General features: G+C 33.4%; 1 protein-coding gene across 1 annotated transcript; it reads left to right on the top strand.

Moving 5' to 3' along the window:
- Positions 1-289: 289 nt before the first annotated feature.
- C2H16orf87 (chromosome 2 C16orf87 homolog) lies at positions 290-14,893 on the top strand. Its single transcript, XM_031954419.1, has 4 exons — positions 290-752; positions 5,630-5,726; positions 9,823-10,005; positions 13,583-14,893. The coding sequence occupies exons 1-4, from the start codon at positions 687-689 to the stop codon at positions 13,699-13,701; spliced, it is 465 nt and encodes a 154-aa protein (XP_031810279.1). The 5' UTR covers positions 290-686; the 3' UTR covers positions 13,702-14,893.
- Positions 14,894-20,269: the final 5,376 nt, after the last annotated feature.

Here is a 20,269-nt window from a genome sequence, read left to right as displayed (position 1 = left end):
AACACTAAATTCTAAGCTGCGCTCACAGGCTGCCTTTATCTCTAGGCTCAGCCTTCCCGCTCCTTTCTCCTTATGAGATAGGGGCGGAGTCCTGGCTAAACTGTCAACTACTTCTCTCTTCTGATTGGTTAACTCTTCCCTTATTACCATTAAGCCCCTCCCCAACGGGGGGCCTGTCTGTCAGGCAAGGCGAGGGGTGTGGTGTTTGTCACGCCGGCGCCTCGCGGCCTTCTGTCCCCGCAGCCCGCCCATTGCCGCTGTGCGCAGGCGCGGCGCTCCCTCTACATTTCCCCCTCCCCCCCAAAAAAAATCCAGACAGAGATCCACACACTAGGATATGCGAGTGCGCGCAGGCGGGTTTGGCAGTGTGTCTTGCGAGCGGGTAGAGGGGGTCGAGGGGCTAGAAGAGGGGAGGCGCGGAGGCTGGGGATGGGGCTGAGCCTTCTTCCCGCAGCATAAACGCTCCTCACCCCCACCCCCACCCCGCCTCCCGCGCCCCTCCCCCTCTGGAGCTCCGCCCCCCTCCCTTCCGAACCCCCGAGGGCGGCTCGAGCCCCAAGCTTGCTCGGTCAGTCTGAGTCAGTCAGTCAGTCAGGACGCGCGGGGCGGGGCTGCGGCCGAGGCCGGGTCGGGCTGCTGAGGAGGGCGGGGAGGAGCTGCCGCCTCCGCGGCCAAGGGGAAGGAGCATGTCTGCAACTAGAGCCAAGAAAGTGAAGATGGCCACCAAATCCTGCCCAGAATGTGATCAACAGGTGAGTGGCCCTCGCCGGCTCCCGGGGCGATGCTGGGGGCCGCGGTCAGGCCGGGCGGGAGGGGTCTCGCGCGGCGCCGGCGAAGCGCGTGCTGGGCCGGGGGTGGGGAGGGGGGCGCGAGGCGGGGCGCGGGCGGCCGGAGGCGGGGCGCGGGCGGCGGTTGGCCAGAGGCGGTTGGGGCTGGAGAAGGGGCCGGGTGACCGATCCCGGGGGCAGGGGAGGGGGCAACAGTCCCCTCCCTCTTCTGGGTCCCTTGGCTTAGGGCTGGGACAGCATGGGGAGAGAGTCTCTGAACTTGGCCCTCGCTTCCCTTGGGGTGCCCTGGGATGCCCCAACTTAACTTAGGATAACTTGGGTGAGACACCCCGGAGGAGGGGCTGCTGGGGCGGCTTCCTCAGCCCTGCTGGCATCTTTTTGGGGGGAGGAAGGGGCTGGCCTGCCGGCCCTCCCCCCGGGTCAGGGATCTATCCCTCCTTCAGCCAGGAGACTGTGCCTTCCCCAAAAGGGGATGTCCAATATGAGTAGGCAGGACTCGTGATCTTTGGACTGGCTTTTCTCCCACCTGGCATTTAGGTTTGTCAACCCTCCCCCCCCTTATTATTCTTGGGGTGGGAGCTGTCAGCAGATGAACTAAGAAATGCATTTATTCAGCACTGATTTATTCATCCCTGGAACTGCAAGAAAAATAAAAATTGTTCAATTCAGCATAGAATGTGTTAAACTCCTACTGTGCAGTGTGCTCGGTACTGGCAAAATGCTGCCTGCCCAGAGCTTACTGCTTTAAGAGGTGGCTCAGATTGGGGAGGAGAGGGGAGGGGAATGAGGAGATCACAAAGATAAATATGATTTTGAATGAAATATAAAGGATTTAGAGCTGAAAGTGCCTAATAGAAATGCGATTCAGTAACGTTTAATTTATTCACATTAGATTATTTAAGATATCTAGTTCCAACTATGCATTTTTGTAGAAGAGGAAAGAGCCTTGGAGGGAGTAAAGGACTTGCCCAAGATAACAAAGGTTTTACAGTTAGAATTCAGACCTATGTTTTTGACTCCAAATCTGGTGTTCTTTCTGAGCTGCTTCAGATGAAGACATGGAAAATGGAGCAAGTGCTATTCATCCCACTCTGGAAAAAGTCACCCTGTAATAGTTACCACTATGGTGTCTAGATTGGATACCTCTTGCAGTGTATTTAACTGCTAGTCCTTGCAAGCCCTTTCTGGCAATTTGGGGTCTGAAGGGCACTTTGTCTATTTTACTAAAATGAGATGGCTGTAAGCCGGCAGGTTGGTGTCTTTCCATGCAGATGGTTTCTAAATGAACATTTAACGCCCACTGTCTTCTGTATGAGAATAAATGCCAAATGTCTGTTACTTTAATCTAGGCCCCCAGCACTGATTGTGTACTCTTGCCACATTGGGTTGCTGTGTTCAGTTTTAAAATATGTGAGTGGTTGGCTCAAATATCTTGCTCTTGTGTGACAGAGGTGGTCACTCTAATCTGACAGCAGAAGCTACAGTTAATGAGATTTAACTCGTTATTTTTGAATTTTGAAGTCTATTCTCGAAATTGAATGAATGACTTTACATCTCTAATTTTTGAATGGGAATTGCTCTGTATTATATCACTTATGCTTAAATCTCCCCAATTTTAAGGTTTCTTAGGTGTAAAAAAAAATCTCATTTAAGGTGTCAGAAACATAAATCACTTTTATATGATGATTTTATTGGATGATAAAATGCAGATTTGAGTATTTTTCACTTGTACCACTGTGGAATATTTTCAAAATGACTCCCTCTTTTGTCCTCTTTTTTTTCCTTTCCTCTTTACTCCAGTAATTTTCTTGCAGCTATTTTTTTGAAATGATCTTACTTTTAAAAGCTAACAGTACATTACATACTTTTAAGGAGAAATCTTGTAGGTTGACAGTGATTCTGAAGGGTTTTCTTTAAAGATCCATTATGGGCATTTAGTAAAAATGAGGCTCAAAGAAATGTTGAGCAGTTTGTGCAGTTCTGGTGTTTGTCAGCCATACCAGTATGCAGATCATCTAGCAACATACAAATGATTTAGTAGTTTTACATTCATGGTTTCCAGAGCAAAGAATTTCCGTTCCTACTATTTTTCTTTAATGGACAAAAGAAGGGAGGGGGAAATATTAATAAAATTCTGACTCATATTTTGGCATGCTTTATTGCCTTTGCAAAAAAAGTTATTTCCATATTAAATCGTTTCCATTTGTTTTGGTTAATTATGTAGAAGTTTAAGATTCGTGTGGTATGCATTATGTGTTCCCTCTTATGTAGGGCATGAGTCTTTGCAAATTTTGACATGTTTTATTTGGCATAAAATAAAGTAATGTTTTAGGAAAAAGTAGCATACCTGTTTTTACTATCCTGACTGGTGAAAAGAATAGAGAATTTCTAAGGAAGACTTGGCCTGAGGCCTTATAAATAATCAAAATAGTATTTGGATTTCTTTTGAGAAATCACAGAAATGCTGTTGCTGTTTCAAAATGAAATTGTTGTAGTCTTTCATGTAAAGAGGGGAGGACCAGTTAGACCTGCCATTGTTTTTTAAAATCTAGTGTATCTGTTCATTTGCATGACATATTTAGGAACTAGGAACTAAGGAAAATAATACATTTAAATAACTTTGTATTGGAGTGTATAGTAAATGCTATCTTGTGGAAAGAAGCCAGGGAGAAAATTTTCTGGTAATCATGTAATCCTTTGCTGTGTAGATATGTTACTTTTTGATTAGAATGTAAGCTCTATGAAGACAGGAATTGTTCCTTACCCCAAACTGTGTGCCTCATAGTGCTTAATAAATGTTTGTTAAATGAGTGAATAATTCTGGTTAGAAATATCCTTATTTAATTAACTATGCTTTCTAGAACAGACAAACTATAAAAAGCTTTTTGTTTTAAATAGGTTAAAAGAGTATGGGGTGATTTTTTTTTTTATTGCATTGAGTTGTATCACAGATTATAAAGTACATATCTTTTCTGTTTTTATTACATTTAACTAAAAATTCTTAATCTGAAAATACCTCATTTAAATATATTTATTTTCTGTGGCTCCTAGTAATTTGGGGAATGCATATTAATTGCACAACAAAAATATCTAAAGTACAAAGGCTGAGCAAACAGAACCACAAGTTTTCATTTTCTTTGTAACATCTTTGCTAACGGGTACTAAAAATGCAAAATAGATAAATTTAAACTTCTAACATTTAAACCCATAATGCTTTTCATCCTGAAAGTGTTTCCCGTCCATTAACCACATAGTCTGCCTAGCCAATTTTGTGTATTCAAGATTCTTGTCAGCTCTCGGGTATCTTTACTCATGTGTATGTTTCTGTTTTTCCTTTAGACTTTTTTTTTTTTTTTTTCCATTTAAGTGCTATTTTCCATTGGACATACAGCAAACATTAAATCTCTTCCATGGAAAAGGAGTTAGAATTCCTAGTCAGGCAAATTTAAATGAAGTACTTGGTAATGTGATTATTTTATAGTCTTGACTTTTTAATCAAGGAAACAAAATAAGACCCAAGATTTTTTCCTTATAAAATTTTCCAGCTATACTTTGAAAACTGAAACAATAATAAATAGACTGTAAGGAATTGGTGAAACTAGAGTCATATCAAAAATAACAGTATTGTTTTGAGGGTTTATTTTTTTTAAATCCTGATAATATGCTAGATAGAATACTTCCTTTATTACTAGCATCAACATGTAAAATTTAAGAATTTTGTAGGAAATTACACAAACTCTTTTTATAATTAACTACATAATAGTAAATGGATATTATCTGACTTGCCTGGCTGTTTTATGAGAGGTTATTTTATTAGAAGCCTATAAGGGATCATTCTGTTGCTTAAAAAAAAATATTTTCCCAAAAACTTTGTTAAAAGTTTTAGAATAAAGCAGCTCTGAAATAGGATATTATCTAAGAAATAATTTTTTGATAAATGTATAGGTGGTTTGTTTAACAATAACAATTTGAAGGAAAAACCAGGCCAACATGTATGTAAATTCTAATCCTCAAATACAAATTTGGGTTTTCTCTTCTGCTGAAGATAGTTGGTGGTGGTATTGAATAGGGTTTGTGTGGTTTCCCTGTGTACAAGAAAGAACACTATTTAGAATTTATTGAGATGAATCAGTGCAATAAAAGTCTTGCTGAGTGGGAAAGGATCAATTTTCTGGAGAATTCTCCTCCCCTTTCTATCACTTCCCCCCCCCCCCTTTTTTTTTAAGCTTCTTGGAAGTCTTTTTTTTTTTTTAAGTTTAATAAATACCTGAGTTCATTATTGAAATTGCTTATTCCAACTTCATTATTGAGGAGCCACATATTTAAAAAACTGATTATTGATCTTTTTTGAGAACTGAAATTAGATTATTTTAGAGTTAAATTGTTAATTTTTTTATATAGAAATTAAAAATAACCTTGTTTGGTAGTCTTCAGCAAAGTTAAAAAAAACTTCTGCCAGAATTGTAATTTAATTAGACCAAATGTTTACATAAGATTATAAACCATTCTGTAAATACATGAATAAAAAACAGTAATGTAACTGAGCCTTTCAAAGACAGAACAGCAGGAGAATGGGTTTCTTTACTATGTGAATTGCAGTTTTCTAGCTATAATCATTTTACTGGTAGTACTGTAGTTTGCTTAGATTAATTTCTTTTATATGATTCTGCTTTGGGGGGGATGAGCGGGGGAGAGTCCATGTTCAGTTGTTCAGTTGTCAGGGCTATCTTAATGGAAAGATAATGGGAAAAAATTTCCTGAGTGTTTCTGCATTAGTGATTTTTAGATATGAGGAAAATCTTGTGTTTTAAAATTTTAAAATGTGTTTCCATTTTTTCCAGGTTCCTGTAGCATGTAAATCATGCCCCTGTGGTTATATTTTTATTAGTAGAAAGCTTTTAAATGCAAAACACTCAGAGAAATCACCATCTTCTGCAGGTAACCCAGACTCTTTACTATCAATTTCAATTTGGTGAAAAAAACTATAAGTGATCTTTTTTAAAAAATTTATCTAGATTTAAGTCTGTAACATTACTATAAACTTAGAAATCAATTAAAGTGTTTATATATATATATGCATATATATGCATATATATAAAACTTTCTGAAATCTGTGGCATTGATATTGGTTTATTTGGTTTTTAAGCTGAGAGAATTAACCTTAGTGTTGGTAAAATGTCTCCCAGAGATGTTTTTTTGTTTTGTTTTCCCTAATTCTAGTTTGAAAATTAATGAATTTGGAAATTTCAAAGTACTAATTAGTGAATTCATTTAATCCTCCAACTCTATATATGCTAGGGATAAACACATCAGACCACTCTTCTGAGAAAATATATTGGGGGAAAGGCAAAGGGCATAGGCTTTTTATTAATGTAAACATCCTTGATCTATATATGGTTGTATTCAGTACTTTTCTTTAAAAGATATTTTTTGTGAACATGGGAGAGATTGATATTTAAAGAAATCTTATGATATATTTCAAAATTATATTATGTATAACGCTCACTTAAAATGAGGTAGTGTAAGCATCTTTGAAGCATATGGAGTTAACACAACTCCAAAAGGCAAATTATCCCCAAAATATTTTACTTAGAAAGATTTATCTATCTTGAATTACTTTTGTGTTTTAGAAAATGATTTTTCCCATTAATTAGAACTGGCAGTAAAATTCTTCAGTCCCATATTCTTTTGCTGTGATGGGACCCCTTTACCTCCTTTCATTGTGATGATAAATAGACTGTCATTTCAGACCAATGAAAATCACTATCCTATATAGTAGAACAGATTTCAGTGCTTTGCACTGCATCATAGGTTTTAAGAGAAGGCAGTGAAGGCTGAAATAGAGGAGGCTTTATTGAGGAGGTAGAAATTGAGCTACATCTTATAGGATGGGTACTAATGAATAAATAGGAGAGAAGATGAAAAGAATTGCTGACAAGAGTAACAGCATTAACAAAAGCCCTAAGGAGGTAATGAATATAAACTGTTTAGTGCATAGATAATTGGAATGGAAGGTGTGTTGTAGAGCCATAAAAAATAAAATTTGGCCAGACATGGTGATGGGACTAGATTATGGGAAGCCTTAAAAGCCAAGCAGAGCAGTTCAGACTTGATATAGTGAATAGGGAAGGGCCTTAATTGGCTTTTGAACTAGAGTTGAAAAGAATTGACCTACTTAGAATGAGAGGTGAATGTTGTAGAATAGTAGAAAATAAAAGTTGATTAGGTAGGAGGGAACCAATCATTTGATAGAGGGCTTTAAAAATTAGGCAGAAGATATGTTAGTTATGATATGTAGTAGATTAATTTCTAAGTAGGAGTGTGGCATGAAATACTTTACATAAGATGATTTTATCATTGGTATATCTTAGATTAAAAGAGATAGTAAGCGGGAGGTTGTTGAAATAATGATAAAGGTTTAGACCAACCATTATGACAGGATGGATATAGGTAACAAGGAAGAGTAAAGAGGCACAGATGACTTAGTTTCTAAATTGGGGGGGAGTGCTAGACAAATTGTGGTATTATTGACAAATGGCATAGTTAATAAAGGAGCTAGTTTTGTTAAGGGCAAAGTGATGTTAAGTTAAAGATATAAGATATTTATGTGGAGATGTACTGTGAGTATTTGGAAATATGAGATAAAAGAGATTAGGAGACTACTTTTTAATTAGGAATCACATAGTAGCCATCTTCTAAACTTTATGGGAGCAGTTGAGTCCCAGAAGAGGAGTAGGCATAGCGTAAAGAATAGTGAAAAAAAGAGGTTGACAAGAATTGATCAAGAAAGTAAAACCAGAAAAATAAAAGACTGGTAGAACTATTTTGCTCTTTCTATGGTTAAAATATCTTCTCTCTTAAATGGCTACCACCACCTCTACTCTAAATTATTGCAAGTTTCCAAATTGGTTTCCCAGCCTCAAGCCTTTCACTACTCTTCATTCTATGCACTGTTGCAAAAATAATTTTACTTAAGCACATATCCAACCATATGACTTGCCTATTCAATCAATGTTAGTGGCTTTCTACTGCCTCCTTTATTTAGCATTTGAAGCCTTAGATAACCTAGCCTCCACCTTCTCCTTTTTCTGCGTTCCAACCAGATTTACCTTCTTTCTCTCATTTCAACTCCAGTCTCTTTTTCATCACTAATTTTATATTTATGAAATATAAAATTTTGTATATTTTTATATATACTTAAAATATACTTTGTATATTTTTATATATACTTACCTCCCCATTTATAATGTGGGCCCATTAAGAATAGTCATTTTATGTACATATATCTCTGGCATTTAATACAATATCTGGTGAGTATTAGGTGCTTACAAAATATTTGCTGATTGATTGTTCATATAATCTTTCTTGATATTTTTATCAATGTTGAATAGTTTCTCATGTGAATAAATTCATCTATGAATGATAATCAGAAGTTGATGGTAAATTTAAAAATCAGTTTCTTAAATTTCTGAAGAGGCCCTAATTAGATAAATTAGATGAACTATAAAATACCAGTTTTTGAAAATAAGCTATGAAAATAAATTTTCAATAAGTAAAATTATAAATTTTTCTATTTACTGATAAGTATACTTTATGTTACAGTTGGAAAATGAAACTAATGTCCAGTTAAATTTAACTGATTTTGAATATGAGGTTCAGATACTTAAAAATACATTGACTATAAATTATATATATCTAGCAAGTTGGGAGGTGGAACAGAACACGCAGGTATGAAATTTGGTCTAGATGAAAATGTAAATATTAACAAAATCCAGTTTCACAGGATAGGGTGGTGGTTCTCATAAATGTTAAATCATTTTATTTATGGTTTTACCTATTGCCTTTCCTCTCTTCCCATCCTCTTTGGAGAGAGGAAGAGATGAAAAGAAGTATTTGAAGCTGCCTTTGAGAATTTATAAACTTTTTGGTAGTTGTGTGATAAATGAAATCAAATTTTCTCTCTTTTTATGTGTTTCTATGAGAATTAACCTTTTCTTTGACACATATCAGTGAAAGAGTTAAGTGAATTTTTCTTTAGGTATTTCCTTTTTATTTTGACCTCTTTTTCTGCAATAGAAAATTCTTGGAAAATTAATTTTTTTTTTGTTTTATGGATTTCGTCTCTAAAAGTGTATTTTACGGTGATCACAGTTTGAATAATTTATTAGAAAATAGAATTATTAGAATGAATATGCCATTTCTATTTCCTACAACAATATTTGCTTTTTAGTTTCTAAGACTTGAACTTCATATACTATAATATCAGAGACTTATCAGAGACTCAGTATTCCAGAGTTCTAAGTAATGTGGTATATAACTCAGTTTATACTAACTACCTCAGTGTAATTATTTTATTTTCTTATTTGAAATTAAGATAAAAAGTGTCCCATTATACAATTATATAGAATATAAAATATAGATTGTTATACCTGAACACATTTTAAATATCTGTATAGGATTTGTAATGTTTTTTCTTTTCAGTATTAACATTAATATTGATATTAGTAGTAAAATATCACCTTTCATTCCAGTAAAGACTGGCAGGGGAAAATAGTTGTTTTGGTGAAAATGCTTCCTCAGGGACTAAAATGAAATTACTTAATTTATACCTAAATAATATTGAGAACATGATCATTAAATTTAACCTTCTGAATCAGAATCATGTATTCATATTTTTAAACCAGATCTGAGATGGAGAGAAAAAGGGAAGTGTGAAGGTTCTTTTTGTCTCCTTTGCACTAATACTATTTGATTTGGGGGAAGGAATGTGGAAAGTTGTTGCCTTCTCATAGGAGTTTGGAATTAAGTTGGGAAAGAAAGAACTTTTCCCCTTGAAACATTCCTCTTACTTTAAGCATGGCCAAGATCTAGAGTAAATTGAGTTTTTTTTTTTTTTAAACAGGCACTCCATAGTTGTGTACTTAGACTCTTTTGAAATATCTATTGTCTTGTAGAAATTTGAATATTAGGAAAGAGATATCAAGCCAAAATTTATTATAGCCTTCAAATTTATGACTTTTTTTTGTCTATGCAGAAAATAAGCATGATGCCAAGAGAAGACGAACAGAGAGAGTTAGGAGAGAGAAGATTAATTCTACAGTAAATAAAGATTTAGAAAATAGAAAGAGGTCTCGAAGTAGCAGCCAATCAGATCATATCAGACGAGGAAGAGGAAGACCTAAAAGTGCATCTGCCAAAAAACACGAAGAAGAAAGAGGTATGTCCAAATCTACCATCATTGGCTTAGAGTTTTTTTAAGCATTAAAATCTTTTATTATAACTGAATAGAACTCATGAAACAGTATGGCTTTGGATTTTGATAACCTGAATTTAAGAAGATTGTCATAAATGCTTTATTTTTCAATATAAATTAGATTATAAATATGGAAACATGTGAATTAATGTTCCTGTAATCATCATAAAGCTTATAAAATCAATAGAAATTTATTTTCCTTGCTAAAAGTGAAGTCAGAGTTGACTTATTCAGCTAATGTATCTGATTTCATTGGCTTTCAACTACAAAACAAGATATGAAAAGTGCTAAACATCCTATTTGAAATATTTGGACTATTTTTGCTTGAATAAACTTAAGTTGACAAACCTTTGGCTTTTTTCCTTAATTTTTATTGGTAAATTTTTTTGTTTTCACATGTCTTATTTCTCCATATATTCCCCTCCTAAAGAGCCATTCCTTATAACAACAACAAAATTCCCAGTTCATCAAAACAAAGCATGCTTCAACCAAGTCTGACTGTGTTTTGAGTTCCAGGCCCACAATTTTCCCCATTCCTTGCCAAGAAGGGGGAGGAGGATAAACTTTTTTTTTTTTTAAAGAACTGAGTTCTGCTAGTAAGTTGTTTAGAAGAACTGTTGTCTTACATAGGATTTAAAATTTTTAAAAAAGAATTGCTATTGGGTGTTTTTTTTTCTTTTTAAGGATGAGGTTTTGAATTGTTTAGCTTTTCATAATAATTAAATTAGAGGGCACCGTTTGAAAAGTAAAATCTTTGCTGTTTAATCTAAAGCTAGTTTTTACTTATAAAGAAAAATTCTGATCAACAGTTTTTCCTTAACTTTCTACATGCTTTAAAATTTTACTTATTTCATAAATACTTTCATTGAATCCCTGTTTTTTGTAGGACTGGGTAGATGCTTTGGGTAAGTATGATAAATAAGATATGGTCCCTCTTCTCATTGAGAAGTTTAATTGATGTTTAAATAAGAGAAATAAAATTTATGCAAATAACCATGCATAGATAGAATATGAAAGTGTAATTATGCATACTATAATATGAAAGTATTTGGCCATTTTTGAGGGAGCCTTTGCTTAAATACTTGAATATTCCTTGGGCAATTTTATTGGCATTTCTTTTGTTTCGACTAGATACTCTTAGTTGAGTAAAAAAAGCTGAATGTGCTTCTTGTCTGATAGAATGACTGGGAGAAAAGGCTATTATGTTAAGGTTAGGAAATATGAAATAGAATAGAAAAATCAACAAAGAATAGGGAAATACTGTTTCATATAGAAAATAAAATGGCTCCTGTGGTTCTTAGAAAAGGGATTATAGCCTAAAGAAGAGAACAGACTTAAGAGAGCATCTGAGAGTAGATGACAAGGAGAAAATGAGGGAACCAAAATATAATCACTTTTAAGTCAAATGAATTTATTTGTATAGTATTAGGGTCTTTGATGTATCCTTTTTTCTTGATGTGCAAACTTTTTTTTTAAAGCAGCAAATGTTTGGAGATGAAAGATTTTGAAGGTGAAATAGAAGCACTTTTTAAAGAAAAACAGCTAATTTTTGGAATGAATGAAATGCTTTTTTTTTTTAAATGTGTGTTTAGATTTTTTAAAAGGCAAGCAAGTGAATTAAATCTACTTGTGTGGATATAATTGGAGTCTTTTCTTATTAAGAATTAATGCTTTCTAAATCTATTATTATGTTGTAAAGGTCACCTTGTGAAAATGTGTGCCATTTCTAAATATTATAATTGGTATTTCACAGATTTTTTAAAATGATATTCCTGACAAGTCAGTTAATTTACTTTCGGTTTTAGCCTGTAGTCCTGAACTTCCTTATCTATAAACACTTAATACTTGAAACATTTTGAGTAAGTTGTAACTAACGACAGTTTTCTTTAAAATAAGTTTTAGGGTAGTTCATTTTAATATGAGTTAAAGCCTAAAAGGTTTATTTGAAAAACAAAAATATTTCTAAATGTCCTTCATGTTGACTCTATTTTAAAAAAATGGTTAAAGAACATTTTTCAGAGTTAGTTTTAAGTTTATTATTATAGTGCTTAGGAAGTCAAAGTTCCCATAATAGAATTGCTAACCTTTACCCAACAAGAAAGTACTTAAATGAATTCTCCATTTTGATTTTGTTGTGTGGTTTTAATATTTTTTAGTTATGTAGGTATGAAATTCTGGTAGATTCATAATTATTCAACATAATTAAATTTTTTTTTATTGAAGCTTTTTATTTTCAAAATATATGTAAGGATAATTTTTCAACATTGACCCTTGCAAAAACCTTGTGTTTCACCCCCCCCCTCCTCTCCTAGATGGCAAGTAATCTAATATATGTTAAACATGGTATAAAATATATGTAAATCGAATATAGGCATACATATTTATACAATTATCTTGTTGCACAAAAAAAAAATCTGATTAAAAAGAAAAAAATATGAGAAAGAAAATAAAATTCAAATAAAAGAAGTAAAAATGCTATATTGTGATCCACACTGAGTTCCCACACTCCTGTCCCTGGATGTAGATGGCTCTCATCATCACAAGATCATTGGAACTGGCCTGAATCACCTCATTGTTTATTCAACATAATTTTAATACAAAGTTTAGTACTGCATTTAAAAAATTAAAATACCTTCTTCTAGGCAGCTAGGTAGCCCAGTAGATAGACTGTTGGATTTAGAGTCATAAAAACTTGAGTTCAGATTCAGCCACAGCTGTATAACCCTGGATAAGTCACTTAATTTCTCCACTTTAGTTTCTTCATCTGTGTAATATAAAATCCTCACAGGATTTTTGTGAGAATAAACTGAGAAGATAATCTATAAAGGGCTTTTCAAACCTTAAAAGTTCTGTATAAATGGTAGCTATAGTTATATTATTATATTGTTTCACAATTAAGTAAGCAAAATTCATATTTACTGTTAACCCATTAAAAAAAATAAAAATTCTTTCAATTTAGAAAATGAGGATTGTCGTAAATGGGGTGCTTTGAGACTTGAAATAATAAAACTAACAGATAGCTCTTTAAAGTTTGAAAAATATTGAACATATATCATCTTAGTGACATTAGCTAGGCTGGCATACCTTTTATTATAATTTAAATTTTCTACAATTGTGGCCTAACAACAAAGCAAGCAGTTAATGTATTTGTAAAACTGTACTTGTTTATCAGAGGAGGTCGTCTATCATTGTGGGAAAGGTTAAATCTATCTTAATTTAAAACACTGGACTTCATCATAATTTGGGAAGGGAAATATTTTAATTTTGGTAGAAAATGTATTTTAATTTTAATATTTATTCATTGTTAAAGGAACCTGAGTTTTAAGTTTTCACATATCCTCAAAACTGGTTCCAGAAAATAATCAAACATTTTAATTATTCATTGTTATAGAATGATTTTTAAAATACAAACTTTAGTTCTAGAACATAGCATTAATAACATACAGCATTTTACACCTATTAACTAGTACTTTAAGGTGATGCCTGATTGTTGATTGAATTTACCACGAAATGTAATAATGTTTTAACTTTCTTTTAACAGAGAGACAGGAAAAGGAAGTTGACATCTATGCTAACCTTTCTGATGAAAAGGCTTTCGTATTTTCAGTCGCCTTGGCAGAAATAAATAGAAAAATTATCAATCAAAGACTTATTCTCTAATACTTGTCTGGAGAACCTCTGGAACTTTCTTCAGGATTACATCGACAAAATTTCAAATTCTTAAGGACTCTCAGGAGTACTCTGCCTGCATCTACAAGGGCCATTGATTCTTTCATTTCCCTTTCCCCCTCCCCTTTTATCCTTTACATCATTTAGCCTGTGCAACACTTTTGGACAGAGTTGTAGACTTGGACTTTTCTGTGTCTCTCTTGTTTACCAAGGAGCAGTGTCAGTGTTTCATTCATGTCTGGAATATGTGACTACATTTGGCCTTTTGAAAATATATGCTGGATGAATGCAAAGGGGAGAAAAGTGGGGGAAAAAGGAGGAAAATAAAATGCTTGATAGCATTTAGATTTGCCACCAAAATATTTTAAATTTTTTCAGAGTGATTTTGCTTTTTAAAATATGTTTCAAATTTTTCAGCTCTTTAACAGTTTACATATGTACAGTTCATCGTAACCTTTATTAATAAACTGGTAATCGTTATTTTATTGAACTGAGTATTAAGAGAATATATAATGTAATTTTTCTCTTAAATTAAGGTTTGTTCTTGGTCTTTTATTTTTATGGTTGAAGGTCTAGAGTCTAGTTTGTATCCTGGTGATGCTTCTAGGCAGCTAGTTGATAAGTTGGGTGATACTTGAAGATAAATATTAAGGATATGTCATACAATTCAGAAATATCACCATGTCCTCTTGAATATGATTTATTTCTTGGTTGAACAAAAGTTTTTTTTTTTTTCTGCTCAAGTTTGGTGCCTGTTAACCTAAATATAAATTATATTTATTATAGGCAAAATGTTTCATGGTTACTCATTTTTAAACAGTAATGTTTTATCTGGATGGATTTATATCCAATATCTTCAAAATGATTAAAATGTAACAACTTCATTCTCTGGAAATAAAAACTCTTAAGGTAAAACTAAGAATATAGTTTTAATAATATTGGTCAGCCCTTTGTTCTAGTGAAGATTGTCATATGTATTTTCATTTCTTACATTTTTGCGATGTGTGAAATGTTAAAATTGTTATAGCTTATCTATTTTGCACTAAATGCTATTAAACTCTTTACTCATAAACTTAATGATTTAACATATTCAATCCTCAGCTCTTTCTTTAATAAAATACAAATTAATGTGGTTTATATTAAGGTCAGTGAATAAAGTTAGGAGTCTATTTCTTATTCCCAACCACTTTTGTGTCTTTTCTGCTCCATTTCAACAATACTATTATATGTGTTATGTGTGGGAGAAGGGGAGGGTATCCTAAAAAATAATCTACTTCATTTTTCTGCTATTGTAGAAACCAGTAGAAGAAATTTAGATTATACTTGTCCCAAAGTAGTATTAATGTATGATTTTTAAAAACAGAAGTGTGACTGGGCTAGTAATGCAGCCCCAATTGCCTTGTCAGAAAACAAACAAACCAAACCAAATCTAAAACTACTAGAAAAGTCATTTTAGGATCTTCATTAAAAATAGTGATATAGCAGTTAAGGTACTTGTAAAGAAAGATTGCCAGATGCAGAAGTCGTTAGTTTCGTTTTATTTTCAGATGTATTCAGATATTTCAGATATTGTTAGATTTTGTTCAAATAAGGAATTAACAATGTAGTTGCTCTGAAATTATTTGCTTAAAATTTACACGAGGAAAAGGAGCATATTAAAGTTTTCTCTAGTTGAAACTGAATTTAATATATTTTATCAGTTATATTGCCTTATTAAAGCAATATTTTTCTTAAAACAATATAATTTGGACATTTTATATGGTTGATCAGTGGTCTCAGAAATAGGCCTTCAATTTTAGTACAAAAATTGATCATTAAAATGAACTTCTTGTCAGCAAATATTTTAAGAAGATATAAGCTTAATATTTATGGCAGTTAAAATGTATGTATACTAAATAATTTTAAAATTCTGAATTGATTCTATGAATATATGGGTCTGTTCAAGAGCTATTCAGTCTTAAAATAAAAGGAGCATATCAAACTCATTTGGGAACTAGTCAGCTAGCTACTTTTCTATTTACATCTTAATTATATTTCATTTTTTAAGATTTGCAAAATCTGTTCTCAGTATTTGGAAGCTGAAGATTTCATCTTTTTTAAGATGATCATGTTTTGTAATTGTAAATTATCTCTGTGTGAACAATCAGGGAAGAAGGATCAGAAATAGAGAATTTTACATGTCCCTTAAATTTTTGTTCAGCTTTTGAACAGTTTGTGCATTAAAAAAATAACACTTTTGGTGATATGACAGGCTGAACTCAACACAAGTGAGTGAATTAATGTACTTATCTTCCCAGGGCCCACCTACAGGGCCTACAGTGTATTAGTGTGTTGATCTTCCCAGAACCCCCCAAAATTGATTTATTTCTACTTTATCATCTTTGCCAAAATGATGACTGTGAATGTAAAATATTATCATTTCTGATTTCATTTACCTTATTAATGATTTGGAACATTTTTTCATTTTCCATTTGAACTGTAAATATTAAAATAGAATCAGCTTAGGACTGATAACTTTTGTATTCTTCTCTGGGTTAAACCATTTCTGTAATACTGTGTTTCATTCTAGACGTTAGATTTTAGGAAGAAGATTTGTTTTAGCTGCTGGGGAGACTAGGATGGCTTTAAGGGTTTCAAAAATATATAGATTCTATATGAGAATTAGTTGGGAACTGGAGGTGTTTAGCTTAAATAAGAAAAGGTTGAGGGGAGAAGAGTGGATAGTGTGTCTTAAATTTGAAAAGTTGTAATATATAAGAGGGATCTGACTTGTTTTGCTTGGATTCAAAAGACAAAGGGGATGTTGCATAGAGGCACATTTAAATTTAATATAAGGAAAAATTTTCTAATAACACTATTTTAAAGTGGAATGAACTATACTAGAATATACTAGTAGGTTACCTCTTCACTTGAGTTCTTTAAGCAGGGCCAGATAGCCATTTTGTTAGGTAAATTGTAGAGAAGATTTATTATCAAGGCAAAGATTGAATTAGATGATCTTAATTTTTAAGTATGTCCCTCCCTCCCTGCCCTGCCCCTATCCTCTAGGAGCTATCCCTCATAATAATTTAAGATTCTGTGATATGAACTTTAGGAATCAGCCTGACATCTAAAAAAGCATTGATTTTAATGTTTTATTCTTACTCTGAAATTGAGTATTATCAGTAAAGATATCTTAACAATGAAGCAATTTTTGTATGCTTTTTAAATAAATTGCTGAATTTGATATGTGTGTGCCATTCTGGGTTAGTTACTTCTCAGTTTCAAAGAATTTATCTTTAAAATGGCCATAATAATAAATCTTGCCATCTACAGGTTTATTAACAAATGACAAGTCTTCTCTCTTAGAACAGAACAATAATCCAGTCAGAGCTTTTGTTTGAGAACAATGTAACAGCTAAAGAGATTGTCTAATATATCAGTGAAACATATTTTATGGTTTTGTTTCCGATGAGTGAGAAGAGGACCATAGCGTACTAAAGAGGCTAAATAAAACTACAGACTTCCACAAGATGGCCTAATGACCATTAGATAGGGCGGTATTTATCTCAGGTTTCACAGTGTCAGGCATCTAGGGAGTGTAGTGGATAGAAATCTTTGAGTCAGGAGGACTTGAATTCAAAAACTGCATCAGCTGTTTGATCCTTGGAAAGATACAACCTCTCTAGATCTGTTTACTCATCTGTAAAATACGATTGGAATCCATAACCTCCAAGGTCCCTTTCAGCTTCATAATCTTAGCCATTGTCTCTTCACACTGACTTTTGAGAAATCTTTAGAAACAGACATGTAGAAGATTAATAACTTCCATAAACAAGATCTTTTTGGTTTGGCCACTAGCAGTCGTAGGTCTTACCAGAAGGCTTCTTAATTTTTTATTACTTAAAGGTAACTTGTCACTTTGAATTTTAATTCTAACTTACATAGTTTCACATTTAATCACATAATAGCTGCTATCAGATAATTGCTATTTTTGCACAAAAGTCTTCTGATGCCTTTCATCATAGTCTAAAGGTAATCCTGAGTTTTTGAAGGCTTGATTATTGGAGCAATGGCAGCTTCTTATAAGCTGGAAAAACCTTTAGTGCACAGGCTTAGCAATAGATTCTGCTTATAGATAATTGCTGCCATGATTTTGATCATGAAACAGATAAAAATGGCTTTTGAATCTCAGGCAGCCCTCTTCCATGCACTCTCCACTTCCAGTTCAATTATGGGTCCAACTCTGTGTTTATCTGCTTATTTGTTCAAATACACTGCCTATCCTAACTAACTTCTAACTAAATACCTAAGGTAATAGATATTATTCATCCACTTTTTTTTTCCTGTGTGGATTATGAAGATAATTTTTTTTTTTTTTTTTTTTTGTGGAGATGGATCTCAGTGCTCTACTATATGCTATTATAAGAGGTAGAAGAGAAGTATGTGTGGGATAGATAGGATTTTAGGAATCTGTGTAAGCCCTGGGATGTAACTAGATACAATTAAAATACAATTCTTTCTTCATATAGCAGGATTTGGAAAACCTCATCTACTTTCAGTTTTGTGTCAGCAAACACTTTTGGGAAACTGCATTTTCCCTGTGTTGTGCTTTGCTCAATAACAATAATTATAGAATATTTAACAAAGTCAATGCTTCCATTAAAGTAGCTTATGTTAATATGTAGCCTGGATATTCTTTGTTGAATGAGAATCTTGTCTATCTACATATTTGCTCTGCTATGCTATCAAATGTTAAGAAATAGCAAAATCCTGAATTCCTTACATCCTGTCAAGTTTGTGACTGCAGGCTTAATCTACTGTAGCAAAAATATGAAAACTAGTTCCTGCTGCATGTTTTCATTAAGCATACTTTTAAACATGGATTTTTTTAAAGAACTGGAACCTTAAGAGTTTGTCCAGTCCAACACCATTTTATAGATGAAGAAATAAGCCCAGAAGTCATAGCTTGCCAAATGACACAAGTAGAAGGAGCTGGGTTTCAAAGCCAGGTCTCCTGTATCCAAAGCCAAATGCTTCATAGATCTTTCTCACATAAAATTTAGATGAGAAAGCCAGTTTTAGTTGTTGTAGTTGCTAAAACAGTAAGACTGCCCCCCGCCCCCTTTAATTCTCCACTCTTTTTCCTCTATAAGGTATTTGAAAATCTTCTAGTGCTTTCAAATTGTCAACTCTAGTGTGATTCCTCCCTTTCTCCCTAATGATCCATATTTTAATATAAAATTAACATTTATGCATATCAGATTTTTTTTGAAAAGATGTTTGACTTAAAAATTTATCTTTGAAAATTCCTTATATGTATAATCATGCTAATAGTAATGTTACAATCTTACTTGAAAAGTATTTTAACTTGAAAAATTATCTTTTGATTTTATATTTTAATTTTTATGTATGCCCTTCCCTCTGCTCCCCATCCTCTATCCTCTAGGAACTATCCCTTGTAATAAAATGAGAAGTAAAAAAGCAATTCAGCAAAAGTAACCAACATATCAACTAAATCTGATGACATATGTAATATCCCACATTCCTAGATGCCTAAGAAGTTGAGATGGAAGATAATATATATTTTTCCAGCTCTTCACAGCCAAATTTGGTTGTTATAATGGGGTTTAATTTGTTGGGGGCCTAAAATAGTGGGAAGGGCACTGGATACAGTCAAAGGACCTAAAATCCTAGAACTTTGAATTCTAGTTCTGCCATTTTCTCTTTATATTCTCTATGTCTTAGTGATTCCTATGACTGAAGACGTGGTAGTCTTTAATACACTACCTATGAAAACCTATCACTGTCATATTTTTAACAAGGATAAAATTTTATAAAATGTTATTTTGCTTTTCTGAATTTAACACCAAATAAACATTTCCATATGCAAAGTAGACTAGAAAAAAGATTATTCATGCAATTTGTATTTCTATTATGTATAGCTTGCTTTTTTAGGTATATGTAAATTAGTTTTCAAGCTTAGAATATTTTCCTTAACTATCCTGAGTGATGGAGAGAATGATGACTCATTGTTAACTGTATGCAATCATGAAAGATAGAGTTAGAAGAGCAATATTAAGTAAAGGACAGATAAGATTCTGTACCAGTGTCTCCTCCTCAGAGGAAAACAAGGTACTTAACTTTAGGAATTCTCCTGCACCCCTCTAGGCATGAATCATGGTCTCTCCTGGAGAGGGAGGGATAGGTAAGATTCTAGAAATAGTAATTGCATCCTGTAAATTACATTTAGGTAATGTCGATACATCTTATATGGACATCACATATCTTACATATAAAATTCATCATGTAACCTTTAAAGCTGACCTTATGTGTATTTTTTTTTTTTTCTTCCCTTCAGATCTTTGCATTAAAAAATAATTAAATGACCCACTTTTTGTTTTTGGCAATCCTTACTCCCTGGCACTAGTGCATCCCTCCCATTAAAAAAAAAAAAAAGCCTTGTGAAAAATAGGCATAATCAAAACAAATTCCCACATTATCCATGACTAGAAATATGTCTCATTCTAATACCTTGAGTCTGTTATCCTTAATCAGGAAATAAGTATACTTTTGTCAT

Source organism: Sarcophilus harrisii, chromosome 2, assembly GCF_902635505.1.
Source record: "Sarcophilus harrisii chromosome 2, mSarHar1.11, whole genome shotgun sequence".
Classification (NCBI taxonomy): Eukaryota; Metazoa; Chordata; class Mammalia; order Dasyuromorphia; family Dasyuridae; genus Sarcophilus; species Sarcophilus harrisii.
Note: the sequence above shows the minus strand (reverse complement) of the source record. Positions and strands in the feature narration are given on the sequence as shown.

Excerpts from the sequence above, each read along its gene's own strand:
- C2H16orf87 (XM_031954419.1), top strand. The coding sequence starts at position 687 with ATGTCTGCAACTAGAGCCAAGAAAGTGAAGATGGCCACCAAATCCTGC. Across the intron at positions 753-5,629 it reads GCCCAGAATGTGATCAACAG|GTTCCTGTAGCATGTAAATC; the intron begins GTGAGTGGCCCT and ends CATTTTTTCCAG. Across the intron at positions 10,006-13,582 it reads AAAACACGAAGAAGAAAGAG|AGAGACAGGAAAAGGAAGTT; the intron begins GTATGTCCAAAT and ends TTCTTTTAACAG.